The sequence below is a fragment of the Watersipora subatra genome, chromosome 1 (genome assembly GCF_963576615.1).
Source record: "Watersipora subatra chromosome 1, tzWatSuba1.1, whole genome shotgun sequence".
Classification (NCBI taxonomy): Eukaryota; Metazoa; Bryozoa; class Gymnolaemata; order Cheilostomatida; family Watersiporidae; genus Watersipora; species Watersipora subatra.
In genome coordinates this window covers 34,638,044-34,660,205 of record NC_088708.1, presented here as the reverse complement: position 1 = coordinate 34,660,205, position 22,162 = coordinate 34,638,044, and the positions used below count along the sequence as shown (strand labels likewise).

At 34.5% G+C, this 22,162-nt stretch overlaps 1 protein-coding gene across 1 annotated transcript in view; it reads left to right on the top strand.

The window, feature by feature from the left end:
- The first annotated feature begins 18,840 nt into the window (after positions 1-18,840).
- LOC137400751 (tudor domain-containing protein 7B-like) overlaps positions 18,841-22,162 on the top strand; it is a 67,462-nt gene continuing 64,140 nt past the window's right edge. The window contains exons 1-4 of the mRNA XM_068087090.1: positions 18,841-19,058; positions 19,173-19,305; positions 19,556-19,623; positions 21,167-21,270. Coding sequence (XP_067943191.1) covers positions 18,856-19,058; positions 19,173-19,305; positions 19,556-19,623; positions 21,167-21,270 — 508 coding nt within the window. The 5' untranslated portion in view covers positions 18,841-18,855. The remainder of the gene's footprint in view (positions 19,059-19,172; positions 19,306-19,555; positions 19,624-21,166; positions 21,271-22,162) is intronic.

The following is a 22,162-nucleotide window of genomic DNA, read 5'->3' as shown; positions in this document are numbered from 1 at the left end:
AAATATGTGAAAATGTGATTTCAAGTTCTTAAAAGCTTAAAAACGAACAGTTAATCGCAGCCATCATGAAAACGCCGTAGATTAGAATCCCTTTTTAAAACAGCTCGAATGGGCCCGTAGTTGAACAGAATGGCTTCTGTTTACACTTGCATGCAACCTCAATCGTCCAAGTTTTTTCACAAATATACTTCACGCATTCAGTAAATTCATGTATATTGTCCTTACGCGTCAGCTTCATCATCATTGTAATGCTGTTACTTTGAACACTGGTATCTCAAAACCTACCGTAAAAGTTCGTATTAATTTTTTAACTTGAAAGAGTGCATATCATCTTCTGATAAACATGAGGAGCCTGTTGGTCACCTGTGATAGTCAAAAAATGTTGCAGAAGTTGTTCGCGCCATTTGGCAGGCACTATGGGTCACATGATCAGATTACGACTAGATAATTTGACTAGGCTGAAACGAAACTGTAAAGTAACGAGCATCTATACTTGTACTTGATACGGGCTTTCCGGCAGAACCCAAAGTGTTTGTTATAAACTAGTGCTATGAGATGTTTTATATTGAGGTTTTTATTGGCCTTTAAATTCACGTGATAACATCATGTGTCAAAACAATATCCACAATGTTTGAGTATGTCTTCGAAATACAAGGATTCAAACCTACGGCTGTTTTATTCATCTGTTCATTTTTGAGCTTTCAAGAGCTTGTAATCCTATTTCCACAGATTTTTCACCTAAAACACAGCAGAGTAAGACATGATGAATCTTTTGATACTAAATAGCTGTAATGTGAATTTTTTTGCAAGTAAACTTTTAAATTTTAGTCTGGCGTAAAACAATACCTTTTCTAAACTTTAAAATTTTTGATATTGGTCTATTATTATAAACAGTTTTTATTGTGTTCATGGTATATTGACAACTTTTTGAAGTCTTGTCGGGATGCAAATGCATACAACATCAAAAAAACATAAAGTTAAGGCAGCCATGAATCAATGGTAGGTCACTGACTGGCAGCAGAGTGTGGAATTGCTGGTGAATTACTAATGTCTTCTATTTGGAAAGAGCCCACCGGATATATTCGTCATGGTTCTTGACTTTATTTTGGGAACAAAAAACGTGGAAGGAAATATAAAAATACACGTAATCGTTGTGAGAAAATACGAGATTAAAAATAACTGACCAATCAGATCATAACATGAAATAAACATTAGTCAGTTAGTGTTCACTGTGGCATAATGTATTGTTTCTCAACTCACCCAGCAATGTTTATGCCGATGTTTCGTATCAGATGCTGGTGTTGTACCTTCCTCAATAGTTTCATCAGGAGGCTGGCTAAGTTATAGCTACTTGGTAAGTACTGATATTCAGCATCGTCACGCTCTATATGCTTTGTGCGGCTCATTTGACCTGGACGTTTTTTTGTAAGTGCTATAGCACCTTGATTGTCCCAGCAAATGAATGTTTTTGGCGGTTGAGCGATAGAATGTCCTAGAATAGATAGAATAGAATGTAGTTTCGAATATGATAGAATGTCATTTTCTTCACAGCTTCAGCGAAAGCAATGTATTCAGCCTCACATGATAGTGTGACAGTCAGTTGTTTCCTGGTTCTCTAACTAATAGGAGCACTACCAAGTGTGAACATATATTCCGTGGTCGATCTTCGGGACTCTTTGTCTTCAGTCTAGTCGAAGTCACAATAGCTGGTTAAATTTTTGTGGCTTTCTGTCAACGTCAGCTTGTAGTGTTTGACTGCTTGGATATAAACAACCGTTTCAGTGCCTTGAGTTGAGGTTTCCCAGTGTTGTTCAGATATTGGGATAACATGGAAACTGTCCAACAGATATCTGGTCGAGTGGTCGTCATGAGGTATAAGAGACCGCCTATGGCTTCTCTGTAGGAATAATTCCTCGTGTTGTAAGTTTCTGTGTTGTGGTTAGATAGTAGTTGGATTCCCTTTTCAGCAGGTGTTGCTGCTGGTTTGCTGCTTTCCATCTTGAACTTGCGCAAGATCTCGGTTGTGTACCTCTCTTGGCTCATGTGGTAATGTCCTTTCTCACCAAATGAGATGTCAATGCCGAGAAACCATTTGATTCTTCCTCAGTCATCCATGGGAAATCTCTTGTTTAGAAGTTTCTTTGCATAGTCAATCATTGTTGGTTGCTCGCGATGATGATGTCATCGACTCAAAATAGGATCAGAATTTGGTTTCCGTGATCGGCTTTTGTATGGATACATGGGTCACTTGAGTTTGGGGTGAATCCATTTGATGTCAGGAATTCTATCAGAGTCCGATACCAGTTTTGTGCCATGTTGTGTTTTCTCCTCCGAGCCTTGTGGTTGCTCAAGGGAAATCTTATTGTCTATGGGGGCATTCAAGTAGGCTTCTTTAACATCCATTTGATCTAGTTCCAGACATTCATTAATTGTCTTTTGCAGTAAAGGCGGATTGAGGCGAATCTTATGGTAGGTGGAAAGGTTTCTTCATAGTCTATTCCTTGGGTCTGGGAATAATCTTCAGCCACATATCTGGTCTTATATTTCACTTGTCCAGGGGTTTCTCATTGCTTCAAGGCATAAACCCAACGTCCTTCGATTTAATTTCTGTTTGCAGGTAAGAATTTGACTTACACTGTTTCGTCTTCTTTTAGTGGGTTTATTTCAATATCCATTGCTTCTTGCCATGTGTTTTATTCATCAGTTGTCATGGCTTCTTCATAGATGTGGAGCACATGGTGTATCACCCTGTACGCATAGTCAACATTGACTGTTTTGTGAACATAGTCAGATAAATATTTTGGTTCCTTTCTTTGTCTGATGGGATACGTTTTGATATTTGTAAGGTTTTCAGCAGGTTCTTATGGTATGGCATCCTCCTTGGTGTATCATTTCTGCCTTTGTTAGTGTTGAGACTTTTTTCCCGCTTATAAAACTTAGGGTTGTTTCAAGGTTTGAATTCATTGTTAGCCTTTATTGTACTAAGACTGCCGTGAAGTGTGCAAAACAAACTTCACATAAGCAAAAATATTACATTACACTAGTTAAAATTAATTAATAAGACCATGAGATATACTGGCATAGCAAAAGAGGCATAATGTTAGCATAATAGCATGAATATAGTAAGGCATAACACTTCACATATAACACTGTATATGTAACATGTAGTCATGAAAACAATGTTGGTTGCAGTCTAATCTCTGTTAATTATTACTAAATTAAACTGAGTTGCTATTGAAACATATATTTCCAACAATTAAAAATATTACATAAGAGCAGACAAATTAATTAAGCTGACCTTTTGTTTCCTTATTACAACCTTTGTTGATAATATGAATGAAAAATCATGTTCTGTGTAAAGGTTCTATTTACTGTTGCCAGTACCAAGTTGCAAGTAACAAGACTTCTAACTGACTGTTCATGAAGATAGCTGACTTATTAAAATTTGAAACAACAAAATAGATGATCCAAAAAAAAGGTCCAAGGGTTGATCAAACACTGCATGATGCAACCTGACAGTCCAATCCAGACCAAGACACCCAGCGGGCCGCAGCAAAAACATATGGAATTTTATACTGACTGACTCAGGGAGACTAACAAAGAAAAATTACCTTATTCAAGTGCTTGTAGCTGGTTAAGTAATTATCAGATTAGATTGATTCTAGAAAAAACATTTATCCTTATTTCCTTTAAAAACAATTCACACACATAGTGTACATGAGGTGTACGTGAATTATTTGAGAAGTTTTTACAGCTAGTTTGTTTTGTAGCAGGTTCTTGTGATATGACATCACTTCTTGGTGTATCATTTGTGCTGTTTGTTTTTGCGTCAGCAGGTCCTTGTGACATGAAATCACCTGTTGGTGTGCCGTTTCTGCTGGAATTTGTTTGTTCTTCAACAGGTTCTTATTGTGCGACATCACTTGGTGTGTCATTTCTGCTGATATTTGTCGGTTTTACAATTGAATTGTAATCCATATCCGAGGCTCCAGTTTTATGGATCTGAATTTTTTTTCAAGTTATGATTGTGTTTCTCTCTATGTAAAATAGAGAGCTATGATAAGCTATTCACCAGCAATTCCACGCTCTGCTGCCAGTCAGTTTCCTACCATTGATTCATGGCTATGTGTATCAACACTATGTAACTCTGACTTCTTGTGTGTATTCCTAAGTAGGTGCCAGGTTGGCCTCGGTCCTTGTAACGGTTTGTGACCCTCTGAGTAGTAGGTGCATGTTGAGCCAAATAGATAGTCTTCCCATGTCTGGTTTGATACCTGTCATCAGTTGAAAAGCGGTTGACCCAGTTCGTCTCCTGATAACTTTTGTCGCGGATGTATTGGGCATGTTGAAGTGCATAAGGCCACAAGTTCTTAAGGAGGTTTGCGTCTTTAATAATCGCTCTTGAGCTTTCCATGAGTGTTTGCCAAGATCTTTCAACTTTACCATTCTGGTAAGATGAGGACGGCACTGTGAGTAGTGTGCTTGATTCCATGTTCTCTCAATACGGCTGTGAAAGATGCACCTATGTATTCTCCTCCTCCATCTGAATGGAGCTCTTTGTTTTTTCCCACTGTTGTAACATCTGTGATGAACTGTTTCAAGGCTGTTGTGGCATCATCTTTGCGAGGAAGTTGGTGTGTGTGTGGTGTGTGTGGTGTGTGTATTGTGCTTAAGAATTTATCCATGTAGTTGATAGCAAATCTGTTGCCTTTCTTAGATGTCAAAGATATCGGTCCGCAGAGATCTTAAGGTACTCTTTGAAGAGTACATTAAAGATCTCTGTTGTTCATCATGCTCTGTTGACACATCTGTTGTTCATCTTGTTTTTGTGGCTGTTTGGTTCTCTTTGCTTCTAGGCAGGTGATGCAGGCTTTACGATCTTTTGAGTGATCAGCAATTCTCATTCCATTGGTCACCATTGGTGACTAATGGAATGAGAATTGGTCCATCTCAACCATCTCAATAAAATGCTTTGCTGGTTGGAAAAAGCGGTCAAAGTCAATGAAAGCTTCTTCGGCGTTTATTACATGGTTTGTTGTGCCACAGTCTACCATGAGTTTGAATAATTCAGAATCATGGGATGAAAGGTTGGTGGTGTGGAATGTATCTATTTTCAATGCAAATGACCTGTCGTCATCATGTGTTACGTTGGCATTATTTGACATGAACTTTAAGGTGACAGTGCCCACATTTCAGTTCATCTCTAGAGTAGCATTGAGCTGTGTTATGATTTTTTTGCCCTCATGCTTGACAAACTTAGCTTGAAATATTGTGGAATTTTGTTGGTTTCTGGTTAGAGAATGTTCTGGAAGGTTTTTGGTTTCTTGTCGGCCTTTGTGTGCTAACAGTCATAACAGTTGCGGGCTGGCTCCATTGCTGTTGATCAAAATTTGTGAGTTTCGCTTTAAATTCAGCGAAAGCTAAAGTTTTATCAAGTTGCGTATGTACAACAATGAATGATTAATAGAAAGAAGGGAGACCTTTCAAAATCATGACTTTTATCAGATTGTCACTGATTGTTCTATTAGCTGATTGCAGACCAGCTGCATAATTTTCGTCAAGACTTAGGTATCCTGTGATGTCTTCAGCTTCAGTTGTCTCGATGGTAGTGAGTTGTTCATACAGTGCTAGTACTCGTAGTTTTTCAGTGAATGTGTAGTGATTACGAAAGATTTGTAGTGCCTTACATTCGTCATTACTAGTATTTCACATGATAAGTTGTAAAGAGTGTTCATCTATATACTGAACTAACTCAGCGTAGGCCTATTTGTTGTGCTTATCAAAATCTGTATGATTATCTACAACTTCTTTTGGCAAAATTGACTGATGAACAAGTTCATTTTGAGTGTACAAGGGAGCAAGGAAATTGGTTTCCCAAGTGTAGTAATTCATGTCACCATTGAAATACAGCCTCTGCAGTAGTTCATTTTTACTAGTTCTTGGCCCATAACCTGTTTATGTAGCCATGAATCAATGGTAGGAAACTGACTGGCAGCAGAGTGTGGAATTGCTGGTGAATAGCTAATCATTTGTATTTGAACAGAGCCCACCTGATATATTCGTCATGGTTCTTGAATTTATTTTTGTAACAAAAACGTGAAACAGAATATAACAATACACCATATTGTTGTGACAAAGTACGAGATCAAAAATAATTGATCAATCAGATCATAACATGAAATAAACATGTCACTTAGTGTTCACTGAGGCATAATGCATTGCTTCTCAACACATAATGGTCATGAGACTGTTGTGTTGGTGATTGATAGAACCGAACTAGCCTACTAATTACCCTACAGGATGAAAATATTCGTTGGTCATAAAAATTCGCGATTTCGCGAACAGTCAATTTCGCGAATTATTAAATTCCGTGAATAGTTAGTTCTATTTTTGATCACAAGGGAGAATAACTACTGCATCAAATTGAAAACTAGTCGCTAGGCTAGTTTTTAATATAAATACTAAACATAGTTGAGTTCCAAAACATTTTTAAAATCATTGCCTGGGCTTTGAGCTAACACCATTGCCAATGCATCACATTTATCTACAAAATTATTCAAGGTTGTCACAAAATATGCAGAACGGCGTCATAGCGAAAATAGCCACTAGGCAGAAGTACTAAACGTAGCCGAGTTCCAAAACTTCGTTAAAATCGTCGCTGGGCTTCGAGTTTTATTGCCATTGCGGCAAACTTTACAAAATTATTCAAGGTTTGTACAAGTTGTTAGGCATGGCTTCATCATCGCAAAAAAGCTCTCCTAGTCTTTTTACATTGAAATCAACTCCCATCAATCTCTAATACCGAAGTTGAGGACGATCATGATTCTGATCTGGACATTATGGTATGTATTTGATTTGCAGTGCAGATACGTTTTTCCATAATTAACTGCATTAGTTATTTCTTTTGTTTAAAAACTGATCGCTTTTATTAAATACTTCAGCTATTGTTTTTGTACTTCCTTGACACTTGTTAATATTTTTTTTCTTTTTTGTGTTTACTGCAGATTGAGAATGAAACAACGTACTCCGATTACGAAAACTAGAGACAAGTAGTAATATTCATCAAGGCAGGAATATTGGCAGAGAAGCAACCAGACAACTTAGATATCCTGCATATCCTGTATCTCCTTGATATCGCTGCAGCAAACATGATTAAATTATATATTTTCTTTCATGTATAGATATATATTATAATTTATAATGCTCTCTGACTAGGTGTAGTTATTTTGGTAATAGCAGCTCTGTAACTGTCTTGGGTAGATGTTAAAGGCGATTCTCTCGCTACTACATAGCTGGTAAGGAAGTTATCACCAGAACTCTTCTCGTGGCTTACTATTGTAAAGTTCTGCCGGTTGGCCAAAGATTTGTGCTCGTAAAGGCGTTTTTGTTCCTTTTTTAAAACATATATTCTCCTCGTTAGCAGCTGCGGCCACTTCTATCTTAATTTCAAGACTTCCCTGAATGATTGGTGATCTTCTAAGAATGACATCTACCACCCTTGCAATCATTGTTCTTCCGTGTATGATGAAAAATCGCTCTCTCACACTAAAACAAATAATGAAGCGGTAGGGATGGAAAAAATAAATATTGCGTTTTACCGAAGAACCATAGTAAAATTCAACTAATTTAGTAAATGTGAAAAACTCATTACTTACCACAAATTGTTGGTTCATCAAAGGCCAATGAATGCGCGCAAGGCATGCACAAAACATGCGCGCAGCCGCGCATGTGTAAGGTTAACTCTATTGCTAGACGTAATAGAGTTAACTTTTCCTAGAGAGTGGCAGTTTTCAGCCGCGAATAAATTCATCCGCGAATATGCATGAAAAGACAATTTTCGCGAAATATAACTTCGCGAATAAATTCATCCTGTAGGGTATTTTACAACGAATTGGGAATGGCTCAGTTTATTATTGTGCGCAGATAGGCTGCTTTTAGTAGTTATTGCTTATAGCTCCTAGATATGTTCATATTTTGGTTATCAACTGTTTTAGTCAATTTAGTTGATTAATGTAAATATGATCATACAGTTTATCTTATCAGGTGCTGCAATTTAGAACTAGAGTTTCAAAGGAAATAAAATTCCTCAGGTTAAGAATGTCAAGGGTTTGCCCATGACCTTATATTATAAAAACAAGAAACAGATATTATAGTTATACCTTTAAACTAAATTATAACACTAGGAAAGTAAATGTCTCTTCTCTTCAGTCATGTTGTAATATAATGACGACACCACTGTCTCTTGTCTTCCATTTTTTCCTTCTGCTCATTGCGTAGCGTTAGGTAACTTTTTCCCTTCTTTCAATTTAGGTAGCATTATTTTTAAAGGCGTATTTAAATGGCATTTGTTAGTTGAACCAGTAGCGTATTATACCAGGTAGTCTACATAGCTATTGTAGTGCTTTATTTCTAAACTGAATTAAATAAAACGCTTAATGTTTAGCTGATATATAGAAATTAACAACATATCCCTTATTATATTAAATGAGATTTAATTCAAGTAATATTGTGTCAATAAACAAGTTCTTCTGTCTATAAATCTATCTATATTTACTGAGTGATATTTAAAATTTATTTCTTCTTAATTCCACAAACTAAAAATCAGTAGCTTTTTTGTGACTTGATAAATAGTTGATAACTAGCATGTGAAACAGTAATAAATATTTTATAGAATCTGAACAATAAATATTTACTTTTCACTGATGTAATGTGAGCCCAAGAGGTGATTTTTCAGTGTGGTATTACACTATTTATGTTATTTGATAGTAATATAACTAATAATATTATTATTATACCTTATTTATGAATATAAACTAACTATTTAGATAATAGATATAAATGGTATATTAAAATCGAATAAAAAATGAATGACTAGAACGTAATATCTTTATTAAAACTAAATATTAAATACTTGTTAGTTAATACATTTAAAAAATGCTCTTCATTTTCAAATGAAAACAAAAAAATTTAATTTAGAAACAATATAATAATTTTATTCTCATTGCTAAAAATTAAATTAGTGTTTTTTAACTTTTGTATAGTTATATCGTTGTTTACCAAGAGAATAACAAGTTGAAGAATATTTCAAAAGCACATTAACTTACTTATTAGCGTAAGGTAAGCACGGAGTAAATGGTATATTATATGTAAACTTATTTTTAAATGTAAATTCACTACCAATCTTAGTATTTGTTTACATTGCTCATGGAAATGTAGCTATACGCTGAAGAGTGGCGACTGTGACAATTGGTAATGTAGCTATACGCTGAAGAGTGGCGACTGTGACGTTTGGTAATGTTCATAGATACCTTCATCAACATTACTATATTTAAAAGAGGGTAAAGCCAGTCTATGTTATTGAAACTACTCCTTCATTTTTTCGTGACGTCATTCTATCCTTGTCGGCCATCTTTATAGACAACTTTTATTGTTAAAAACACGAAGCTTCTGCAATGAATTTTTGAAAACAATGCTTTTGTTTGTAATTTTTTATTATAGCATCAAAACAACACAAAAAATACTAATAGATAAGAGAATGACGATCGTTTTCTACAAGTATGGCGGCTATTTCGTGAACTAGCGCGTGTGCAAATGACTTGATAATGTAAAAACAATGGCTAGGGAGCAATGATGTCTTCTGCAATGTCCTGTATATTCTATTTTGCCAGTGAAGTATATAACCCTTTATTCATTGTTGAAGATGGAGAACGCAATAATTTTAAATTAGTGTTGCTGGTGATCATAGTTAAATAAGAGTTTAATGTTCAAAATATAAATTTTTACAACATCAGTGTGGCAAAACCAAATATTATTGTAAAAATTGCTAGAACTCTCAACTTTCATATTTTACTGAAAGTTTGTGTGGAAGGTTGGAGTGAGGTGATTATAATGATTTTCTCAAGTGAGCCTATTACTATCGCCAAATTCTAATGCGGGTGTGATGCTGTATTGCAGGTGTTACTAACTGTAAAACTGGTGCTTGTAGTTTAAAGTGCTTGTGAATTATATTTAATTTATAAAAAAAGTTGTTTGTTGGAATTTGTATTTTATCTTTATGCAAAGAAAAACGCTGGTAAAAACTGAATAATACTTCCGTACATGTTGCCTTCGCCACTGACCAATAAAACATTCCAATTTTATGCTATTACTAGCAGAATTCCTAGCGTTGCACGGGTATTAAAAATCAGCTTTTAAACAGTAGTAGCAATGCCACACTTATAAACTCAGCTTATAAACAATGCCATTAGCCTGGCACATTGCCAGTGGCTAATTTAAGTAAGCTAGTTATCTATGCCTCTTACCACTACATAGAAAGACGTTGCACCGTAACAGAGAACGGGAGAGTATTTTCACCCACATGGTGACATATATTGCCCAATGAATTCATCTATTTCGTGTAGTTAAATTGGTAAGTTCCTTGGCATTTCCCTGGAACATTGTAGGTTTTTGAGATCAAGTCTTCAGCGATACAAATTGTTTATTTCAAAATTTTAATAGCTATGACTAGACACACAGAAGTACACACACAAACAAACTTTGAAATTTATATATATACTAGCCGAGCTACCCGGCATTGCCCGTGTAATAAAAAAGTCTTTGGTCAGAAAATTGATTTGTATTTGAAATATAACGACATTTGCCATTCTAACTTTCAAACTGCATATCATGAGAAAGGTTTTGATGGATAGCTTTTGATGGAACAGTAACCTTTTTTAAACACATACTTACTTCTATGCAAGAATTGTTATTATTAATTCAATATATTCAAGATTTTTATTTTGTTTTCTCAGTTCGTATTAAAGATGTGGTTGCGTCAAATTTGAGTTGATCTTAAAAGAAAGCACTTTTTTTTCTCTATCAGTTGATATGTTGTTTGTTGTGTTAGGTAATCTCATTGCCAAGATATTTGAAGATTAAAATCGAAAAAATCTGGTCGCCGTAAAAATGCTTGGGCCAAAAAAACATGCCCAGACTTGCCCAAAATGATGTCACGAGTAAATTTATCTGTCAATATATCTCGTATTCACATCGGCTATTTGCGATAAAAGTCTAGTCCTACGCGGCTCTATTGGCATATATTTTATTTTGTATTTGCTGATGTTGGTTAGAATAAAATTTTAAACCCTGCTACAGATACATTATTATGAATGTTTCAAAGGCTTCAAATAACGAAAATTGAAAATTTGTCTTACTCACTTTCTCTAAATGCTGTGTAAACATTTGAGTACCGACTACCAATTCTACCGGTCTACGGTAATTCTGTCAAGAAACTGTAGAATAAGGTCTTTGTATCAGCACACATCCGCCGCTACCAACACTAACGCTATACAGCCTCCCAAAAGCCCCGCCCACATTATGTTCGTCGCCTATCATTGGGGCCGGGCTGTATATCATTGCCAACACTGAAAACTAGTTTCTTACTACTTTTGAAAATAATATACATAAGGATAGAGTTCTAAGGATGAGAAGTCTGCTGCAAACTGGATTTGAACTCACATTTTCCAGTTCATCCAGGACATCCATATGCCGTATCCAATTCACTACAATATTCTGCAAATCATGTTTTGCATTATCTTCAACAATATAATTTTATTATATAACTTTTACAAGCAAAAGATTTTCGTCGTGGCCACTCACATAGTTTTAGCTGATACAATAAGATCAATTCATCTACTGCAACAAACTCAAACAAAACATGGTTTATGCAGCACACATTCAAGTCTCTCTTTCCCCCTTTATGGCAGTTTCCACACTGACAAAGCTGCTTCGGCTGGTGGGACGACATAAACATCCTGTAATCAGTAAAACAAATGCAATAAATATATGTCATTCATAGATATGTCATTCTAAAGCGTATCTACTGAAAGCTTTCAAATTGGGAGTTTGATAAATTGCGAGTGTAATTTTAAAAATGAATAAACGTTTAACAAAGGCACAAGTACGCCAAGCCAACGATTCGGAGCTTTGGTTCTGGAAATTAAAGATTTGCATTGATCAATCGATTTTTTTCACTTTCTACAAGTGAAAGGTGAACATCTAAAGTCGAATCATAAATCTAATTTACTAGATAAACTGCCACAGAAAATTTGAAGCAAATGTAGCTAGGAGAACCGATAAAAAACCATAAAACGATGATTAGTGATAGCAAAAAGTTATAATTTTATTAATTAGTACATGTATTAATGAGTACTAAAATATTACCTTTAGTATATTCATCAATCTAAGCCATTGTATTGCTAGATGCTAAAGATTAAAAAGAAGCCGTCAAGAACTCACTGTACATACGTATCTCGCATGTGCAGGAAATTACATTTTAGCCTCAAACAGGGAAATATAATCTGAATGTAAACTCAACAGGAAACTCTATAGGCGACTCAAAGTAAAAGATAAATTTACCTCTATTCTCCGATCTTCCTCTGTAGAACTTTTACTACCTGATGCCAAGAAAACTCGGAGTCACCTTCGCAGCAATTTTTACAATTATGTTGTTCGCCAATAAAACGTGTCGATCGAGTAATTCATTACAGTAACGATGTTAATTAATTTAGTAAATATCGATGTCCATGCGATTTAATAATAGAGTAAAATTCCTAAATTTGAGATCACAACCAACGCGTCTTACGAGTGATAACATTTATTACGACCTATATAAAATTTTCGCGCTGATGATTGGCTAAGGAAGCGACCTCATATTTATCGCTCGTGGTTTCTTTTCAGATATATTGCTTGTGACGTCATGAAAGAAGCACCCGCTGGAACGTGAGCTTTTTAAAAGAGGGCCCCATTCAAACGCATATATCTCTGGACAGGGTTGGTCTACAAAGACAAAAATGGCATTAAATTGTAGCTGATGTTTTAGCCTTTTATGGGTCTTAATTTCATTAAATCGAATTTTTTGACGCAACCACATCTTTAATTGTGTCATTACCGAATGATATTTTATTGTAATCGTAGCAAAACCAACTTATTTTAGCTATTACTTGCTAATTATTTCACATTTATATCTAAACCCTTGAAGTTGCTTTATTTTTTTTTAAAATTTATTTGACCTGCTCAAAACATTTCCCTCATGATATGAAGTTTGAAAGTTGGTTGTTTAACAAAGTTTAAAAACCTTTGCAGTTGTTTTTATTTTCTTTTAAAGTATTTTGACTACACAAAACACTTTTCTCATGATATGTAGTTGGAGCGTTTGAATTGCAAATGTGGTTATAGGTGAAATACAAATAAATTTTTTGTGCAAAGACATTTTTATTATTAGTATCGTCGTATTCAAAGTTTTTATGGTTAACTTCTGGTGAAACAGCAACCTTTTTTATACACACACACTTCTATGCAAGAATTGTTATTATTAATTCAACATATTCAGAATTTTTGTTTTGTTTTCTCAATTTGTATTAATTGTATCATTTCTGAATCACATTTTATTGTCTTCATTGCAAAACCGCCTTAATTTAGCTATTACTTGCTAATTATTTCACATTTACATCTAAACCCTTTTATAGTTGTTTTATTTTATTATTTATTTGACCTGCATGAAACATTTTCCTCATGATATGAAGTTTAAAAGTTACAGTTGTTTGGCAAAGTTTGAACACCTTTACAGTTGTTTTATTTTGTCTCCTAATTGATTTCAACTATACAAAACACTACAAAAACAAGTACACAATCGATACTGGTGCAAATGTAGAAATGAGATATCTCACTGTCTTGGTCTGACCGAATGAAGAGAGAATAACAAAGCTTTTCCCATAAATGTCCGCGTGAGAAGAATTGGTCTTGATACCATATGTAGTAATTAGTGTTTATTAGCCAATTAGCAACATTATTCATGGCAGTAGACAAGTTTATTAACTAATCTTACCTTTTTGGCACATTCTTTCTAAAAGCATTTTACTTAGCTTACAAGCACTTTGCTCTTAGGCATTATAACTGATTTCAACAACAAGCGCATTGTTCATTGACCTTGCGTCAAAAATTGACCACATTCACAAATATATTAAACATTTAAAAATGGTGATTTCATTGCAATTATATTACACTGTAGTTACTTTTTCTTCATATTTTAGAAATCTAGCCATTCATATTCTCAATATATTCTTGCAGCACCATAAAACTAGTCAATTCTAAACACACCGAGGTATTAACACACGTAAGTTGACGATTAATTCTAAACACACAAGAGGTATTAACACACATAAATTGATGATTAATTCAACTTTTGGTTATGGTTTTTCAATATTTTTTTGGATGTTTAGTTAAATAATTATTATCTGCATAACATAGCTTTGCTTGTCAAATCTACAGGCAAGTTAGTTAAAGACAATTTTCCAGTAATACGTAATGTGGCTAGCACAGGCGCAATATGCTGATATTATTAAAATATGTTATTAAGACTTAGGAATAGTTAAAATAATTTTTAAATTATCAACCTTTTTTAATTCTACGTACACGTGCATGATTGCTGTTCAATGCTTAGCGTTGGTATTGCTAGCTATAGTAATAATCTTAATAATGATAAGTAATTTTTTTCAATTTATCTACCCCGTCTTTTGTTTTTTACTCTCCTATCAGTCTATTAGTTGTCATTTTAGACTTTTACTTTGTAAAAAGAATTTTTTTTTTCAAAGAAGTTTTGTTTTACTTATACAGTCTTTTTTAAAATTACCTTTATTATGAGTTTTATTCATTCAATCCTTTTCATACTTGCAGATATTTAAGGCTTTATTGTTTTGATATTGTCGCACACATTTTTATTGCCAATATGTCCTATCTCAGTCTTCTGTGTAGTTTATGATGCAGTTGTCCATTGAGACTCACTTTGGGTGAAGTGGTAGATTTTTCCTAGCCAGACGACAGTTGACTTGCGTTCCTACTCACAGGATAATCATTGTTTTATACACTTACTTTGAGATTTATCGTATCTAAGATTGGCAACTTGACTACTTCCTGCATTGCGTAACTATGCTTATCTGATATATTGGGCCAATACGTTGGACAAATCGAGCTGATTAACTATACATTCCTGTATGATTATGATTGTGCGTGCAATATAGCACTATAATTAACTAATGATTTGTATCAGTATGTCTATTCGCATATTTGATCTCACTAGGAGTAACCATGTACATACTGAACACCATTATAGTTAACAAAGATCTTATCAATTTTTAGTTAAACATTGTTGCATTTCATAACACGATATACTGAGAATCAGTTAAAAAATGGATGTCTTGCATTATGTGGGATGTTAGGCGAAATTGAGCTGCTTGGCGAGTACAGTTAGAGGTATAAATGGCCAAAGTAAGAAATACAGACACTGAGTATATATATTTAACAACTGTACAAAGACATGAAGCTATTGAACAGGCGTTCGCGCAACATTTCATACCACATAACCAAATAGTATTTTAATGGTTCTCATTCAACATTACATTGTAGAAACCTTTTGAGTTTTTCAAAGGTTTTTTTTGTAGCGCCTTTTAAAATTTAATAAAACTGTTATAAAGATCATTGGGATTGACATTGGTTCGCATCTGGCGTGAGAATAGTTACTAAAAAGAGGCAATAGAACTGACCTAGTTGAACGGAATGTTTGCATAGAACTGGCAAGATGTGCAAGTAGATGAGACGGTATGGCCCGTGCAGCAACAGGCAGAAACAATTATAAAAATAATGGTTGGAAAGCAAGTGATGTGATCTTCCTCACAAATCACAGATATCCTCAATTTAGTTAAAATTAAGGCACAGCTTAAGATATTAGCGGAAAATTCTTCCAAAGAAATGTTATTAATGCTTTGCTAAAAGAATATACATCCAAAGATAATACCATGCAAAAACACTCTATTAAATAAGTAGATTACAATCTATGTTTTACACTCTATGCTTAAAATACATGAAGAATACTGCTGGCCAAGCTACCATTTAGAGCTTGCTGTTCTATGATAATTTTTACATCCTGTCTTAATGCCTCGCTATTTTTTAGCTTATGAAATACAGGCCAGCAAAATAATACAATATAGTTGCCGCTTTGCGGCAGCATATAGTTTATTTTTACTGAATAACAGCATGCAGCACAGGAGAATTTCATGTGGCTGTAAGGCCGGTTGTTTGTTGAAGGTTATTTTCTTAATGTCCCGACGACGATTTTTCGACGATTTTATTCTGTGATTGTCGAATATTTACAGCATTTTCTTCATCCCTACAAGGCTTCATATTTTATAGGCATGTTCATATCTACACCTAATTAGTATGAATTCACAAAAGCTAGTGTAGCTGCATTCAAACATCCTGAAATGCCATTTGAAAGCAGGTAGGATAAAATCTTAGGCATTTAATTTTAGTTCAGCTGAGTTAAATTCATTTGTTCTGAATTATTTAATAAACTTGATAACTTTTATGATTCTTCTTGCTGGTTTTATACTAATTTTATGTTGAACTCTTTCAAACCTGCCTTGTTTACTGGAGAAGCGGTTAATTTGAGCTATAGGGCATTCTATCATGCTGATATCTCAAAACATTCAATGCCCACATTTCTCTATAATAGCTACATCTAAGGAGTTGATGCATACCGTATATGTCTGATGTCATTAGCGCTAATTCATTTCATTGTCATAGTTATACTCATTGCATAATAGTCATCAAGAGTTATTTTTTGGCTAACAAATGCTAATTTCATGCACTTGTAGTGCTATTGTAAACAGTTTCATGCGCTTGTAGTGATATTTGTAAACAGTTTCACGCACTTGTTGTGATATTTGTAAACATTTTCACCCACTTGTAGTGATATTTGTAAACATTTTCATGCACTTGTTGTGTGAACTATTTTTAAACAGTTTTATGTGCTTGTTGTAGACTTTACCTCAGTTTTGATTAAATTGTAGAAAAATAGGCTATGGCATTGCTTAATAGGGTATATTGATGAAAGAAATGCTATGTTAATTATTTTTGTTAGTTTTTTAATTCAATTTGTAAAAATGTTCCAATATGGTGAACCTTTTAAAATTATTAAAAAGTTTACTTTTAACTAAATTTTTTATTTAATAGGTTTGGAAATCGCTGAGCACTCTTATACTCTTGAAGAACAAGCGATTGCATAAGATTGCATAAACTTTCGATAATCAACAAAGGTACTACCCTAGGACACTTATGTATTCGCGGCATCTAACTTTCGCGTTTTCGCGGTGTCATCCTCTCGCGAAAGTTTCATGTGCGAAACTAAACTATCATAACAAACGAGCGAAAAAGCGAAACTAAATAGCTTTGTTCATTGATACTGTATAATTGAATTTTATAACGACATTTATTTTAACGTTTTTAACGACCACTATAGCATCGTTAAAATATAAACCGACAAAATAATTTGACTGTCAAAATTTATTACGTTATTATTTTGCAATTATTTAGGATTATTTTCCCATTAGGAATGATTTATAATGATAGGAATGTGATGTCAATGCACATGCATTAGTTAGCGTTATCGTTTGCTGGGGACATCAATCAATGCAGTGAGCACCGTGTGTTGAAAGAAAATAAGACACATGCACTGACACTCGCAGTACTACACAAGCAGCATGGCTCTGGAAAGGTTTGGATTCACCACTGACACCTCTTCAATAACTTGCAATTTTTTGAGATTTGTTTTGTTTTAAGTGATGTGACTGACGAGACGTTTTTAAATTAAAATAGGCAAAACATGACCGCAGTTAATACGCTCAGAAAAAAAAACATCTTTTCCTTTTGAGCGTTTTAACAAAGATCAATTTTGCGGATTTTATTTTAAGTTCATTCGGAGGCTTTTACGCTTTCGATGGGACACGGCCAAGCGGGTGATTGATAAAACTTAATCTTTTGCAAACCTTTATAAAAGTCGTTAACAAAAATATTTAGCCTCTGATGATGATAATAATGATGCCTAAGAACTACTAGAAGTTGATGTTTGTCTCTATGGCTTGGAATGAAGTGACATTCTACAGCGATAAAAACCGCGTCCATGGCCGTTGGGCAAATAACTTTTCGAATAAAGGATGTTGAGGTCGAGTTATCTGAAGGAATTTATCATTGCGTTGGAACTGACCAAACAAATCTGTTTGAGTCGACCTTACGTTTGAGATGAAATGTTACATTTTATCTGAGGGCGAGTTTTTCGAGTTGGACTGTACTTACCGTAAAAAATTCCCAAAAAGTTGGGGCGGCACAGCCGGCCAGCTGCCCCAGCGAAAACTGGCCTGTTGATAGTCCAATAAACAAATGGCAGCAAGCGATCAAATTGCATTATCGATCTTGCCCACACCATTCTACCTGCGGTTCACAATTACAAACTAGTCGCAAATTGAAATTTTTTTTATCGGTGAACCGAACCTGAGGAATATAATTATGTTTGTTCCACTGCATTTATTTTCACATCACTATATTTTCGCACTCATCAGAGCTGCGAAATTAAGTTGCTTCGAAATTTTACTCTGTGAGCTACTCACGAAACTAAATACTAGCGAAATGTAAGTGTCCTAGGGTAGTACAGAAAGGCGCAATGGCTTGTGTTAAGATACTGTTATCATTGTTTCTGAATGTAGTAAGTAGTAATGTAGTAAGTGAACAAACAAAAACGGTGGCAGTAGAGGCTGAGATGCTAATCATTTTGGAAGGATGACCTGAACAAGGAAATATTGAATGGTTGAGTGGGCCATATCAATTAACACACCTTGGCTTGGATGCTATCATTTTAGATCTCTCTTATTTAGAGTGATTTAAGTTGTTGGAGACCAAGCTAACTATATTTTACAATGGCATTTTTACTAGATGAATCATGTTATTGTGGCTACAGTCTGTGGCTGTGTTGCAGGGGTGTCTGACAGCATGGCTGATCCGGAAAAGTTATTGAACAGCACCAAAAAGACTATTCGGAGCTTGCTTATCAGCTGCAAAGATGGTCTAAGCTTGTATCACTTAGAGAAGGATCACAAAGAGCTTTTGGGGTGTACTATTCCTTATCAAAAGCTTGGCTTTAACAGTTGCCAAGCAATGTTGGCTTCACTACAAGATGTCTGCAGAAAAACATAGTAAGTCATTTCCATTTTTTTTTTAAATTTAAATTAAGCCTATCTCATCATTATCTTTTCTGTGGAGGAAACTATAGCTGGAAAAATTGTTTACGTGTTGAAATATTTTTTTAGCGACAAAACTGGTGCTGAGGTTTACAAGGCTGTGGCAGATGAATCGACAGCTCACATTGCTGATATGGTCTCACGCCAAAGGTCTAAAAAAAGCAAACGAGCAGCGAAAGCGAAGCCCAACAAGTTCATCACTGTAACTAGAAGAAATTATCAAACTTATTTTTACACAGTTAGCTTGAATACATCGAGGAATTTTAATGCAGTTGCATGCTTCATACTGATGTAATTGCTGGAGCGAAGCATTGGATATCTAATGAAATGTTGTCTTGCTAGTAATTGATTGTTTCTCCACTTTATATGTCAACATAAAACTGACACAAACTTAGATGGTTTATGATCCATTTCTAATCATGGATCTCTAATTGGATGCTTTTATTTTTCAGCTTTCCCGAAGGCCCAAATCTAACTATAGCTTTCAGACCTCATCAAAGTACAACCCATCCTTTTCTAGGTATCTACATATACACATCTGTCATATACATATCTGTCATATACATATCTGTCATATACATATCTACCATCCTACGACCAAACGAGCGGAAGCGAAGTTTGAGAGTTTTTATGATAAATGCATGTGCACACAACTTACGAAAATTATTCATCAACATTGAGACGAACCCTTGTATCAAAATTTCATCAACAAATTTAACTATTGTTTTGTAGATTAGTTAAAGTATAATAACGATACAAAACACATACAAACCTATTTAAATATGTTACCAAGTTTTTGTAAATTATCGAAATTCTCTTAAAACTTACCCATCTGATCGGATTATACACAAATAGACAGATTCATTTGGCCGAAAATTGTTATTAAAACTTGTTAAGCCTCACTTTTATCAAAGTTAAGACCCGAAATTGTAACGCCGAGCGACAGGGAATAGAACGATTAAGTCGTGCGCAGTTCACGAAAAAAAAATGTGCACATTTCACCAGTCTATAGCATTGTCGAATTGCCGAAGGTTTTAGTAATTAACGTAGGAGTACTGAAATCGTTTTATTTTTGCCGATTTCAAAGTATCTGACTTTTTAGAAACATTCGAGTACTTTAGTATTCTAACTTATGTCCAACGCAGTCTAAGTAAAGGAAATGGCGATGATATTTTTTTCTAACGATTCTTATGAGATTACGATATTTAATTATAAGTTTGGATATTATTCTTGATACCTCTTAATATTGTTAGCTATGACGTTTTGAAATGTAAACAAAATTGTACATTGGTTTTCTATTATTACTGTATTACTATTACTAAGTTTGAATATTTTTTTTGATACTTCTTGATATTGTTAGCTATGACGTTTTTAAATGTAAACAAAATTGTTCATTGGTTTTCTATTATTACTGTATTACTATATTAATAATATTGGTTATTCTAATAATATCAGTGCATTTTACTTCTAATATTGCATTTTTCCTATTGCAGCGGGAGAGATCTAAACATATAATAATCTTTTCCTTTCATTATTGCTGTTTGTCATTACCAAACACTTTTTTAAATAAATTTTCTAAAAATCTATGTAAATATCACTTCTTGATATTGTTAGCTATGACGTTTTGAAATTTAAACAAACTTGTGCATTGGTTTTATACTATTACTATATTAATAATATTGGTTATTTTAAAAATATACGTGCATTTTACTTCTAATATTGGCCAATATTGAATTTCTCCTATTGCTGGGGAGCGATATAAACATATAATCTTTTCCTTTCATTATTGCTGTTTGTTGTATATAATAACACCCAAACCCAGTACATTACAGCTACCATTGCAGTTATCCTATTGCACTGCAGTGCCATTTGACTGCTAATATGGCATTTCTCAACCATCAGTACCCTTTCTTTTTTCCAATATCACTTTGGTCGTGGGCTGTATGACAGTGGAATTTCTAGTGTACATATATATTATATATACACATGTATACTCTAGCTCATCATTATTATTGGCTTTGTAGTGAAGCTATGGTATTGTGATGGTATTGTCTGCTTTGTAGTTATGCAAGCAAATACTCTGGCGGATCTCAAGCTCAGCAACATCCTGTGCACAGAGCTACTAAGTGGTCTAGTGGAGAATCTCAAAACACTAGGACATACTACGGTTGTTGTCAGCTGTGTCGCTCTATGGGTTGTCCCACTAGTGTCAGACACATTACTAGTAGTCAAAATACTAGCACTGATGACTGTTGCTATCAGTTGTGTTATTCTAGGGGCAGACATATTACTAGTAGTCAAAATACTAACACTTATTACTGTTGCTATCAGTTGTGTTATTCTAGTGGCAGACACATTGCTAGTAGTCAAAATACTAGCACTGATTACTGTTGCTATCAGTTGTGTTATTCTAGGGGCAGACATATTACTAGTAGTCAAAATTCTAACACTTATTACTGTTGCTATCAGTTGTGTTATTCTAGGGGCAGACATATTACTAGTAGTCAAAATACTAACACTTATTACTGTTGCTATCAGTTGTGTTATTCTAGTGGCAGACACATTGTTAGTAGTCAAAATACTAGCACTGATTACTGTTGCTATCAGTTGTGTTATTCTAGGGGCAGACATATTACTAGTAGTCAAAATACTAACACTTATTACTGTTGCTATCAGTTGTGTTATTCTAGTGGCAGACACATTACTAGTAGTCAAAATACTAACACTTATTACTGTTGCTATCAGTTGTGTTATTCTAGTGGCAGACACATTACTAGTAGTCAAAATACTACCACTGATGACTGTTGCTATCAGTTGTGTTATTCTAGGGGCAGACATATTACTAGTAGTCAAAATTCTAACACTTATTACTGTTGCTATCAGTTGTGTTATTCTAGGGGCAGACATATTACTAGTAGTCAAAATACTAACACTTATTACTGTTGCTATCAGTTGTGTTATTCTAGTGGCAGACACATTGCTAGTAGTCAAAATACTAGCACTGATTACTGTTGCTATCAGTTGTGTTATTCTAGGGGCAGACATATTACTAGTAGTCA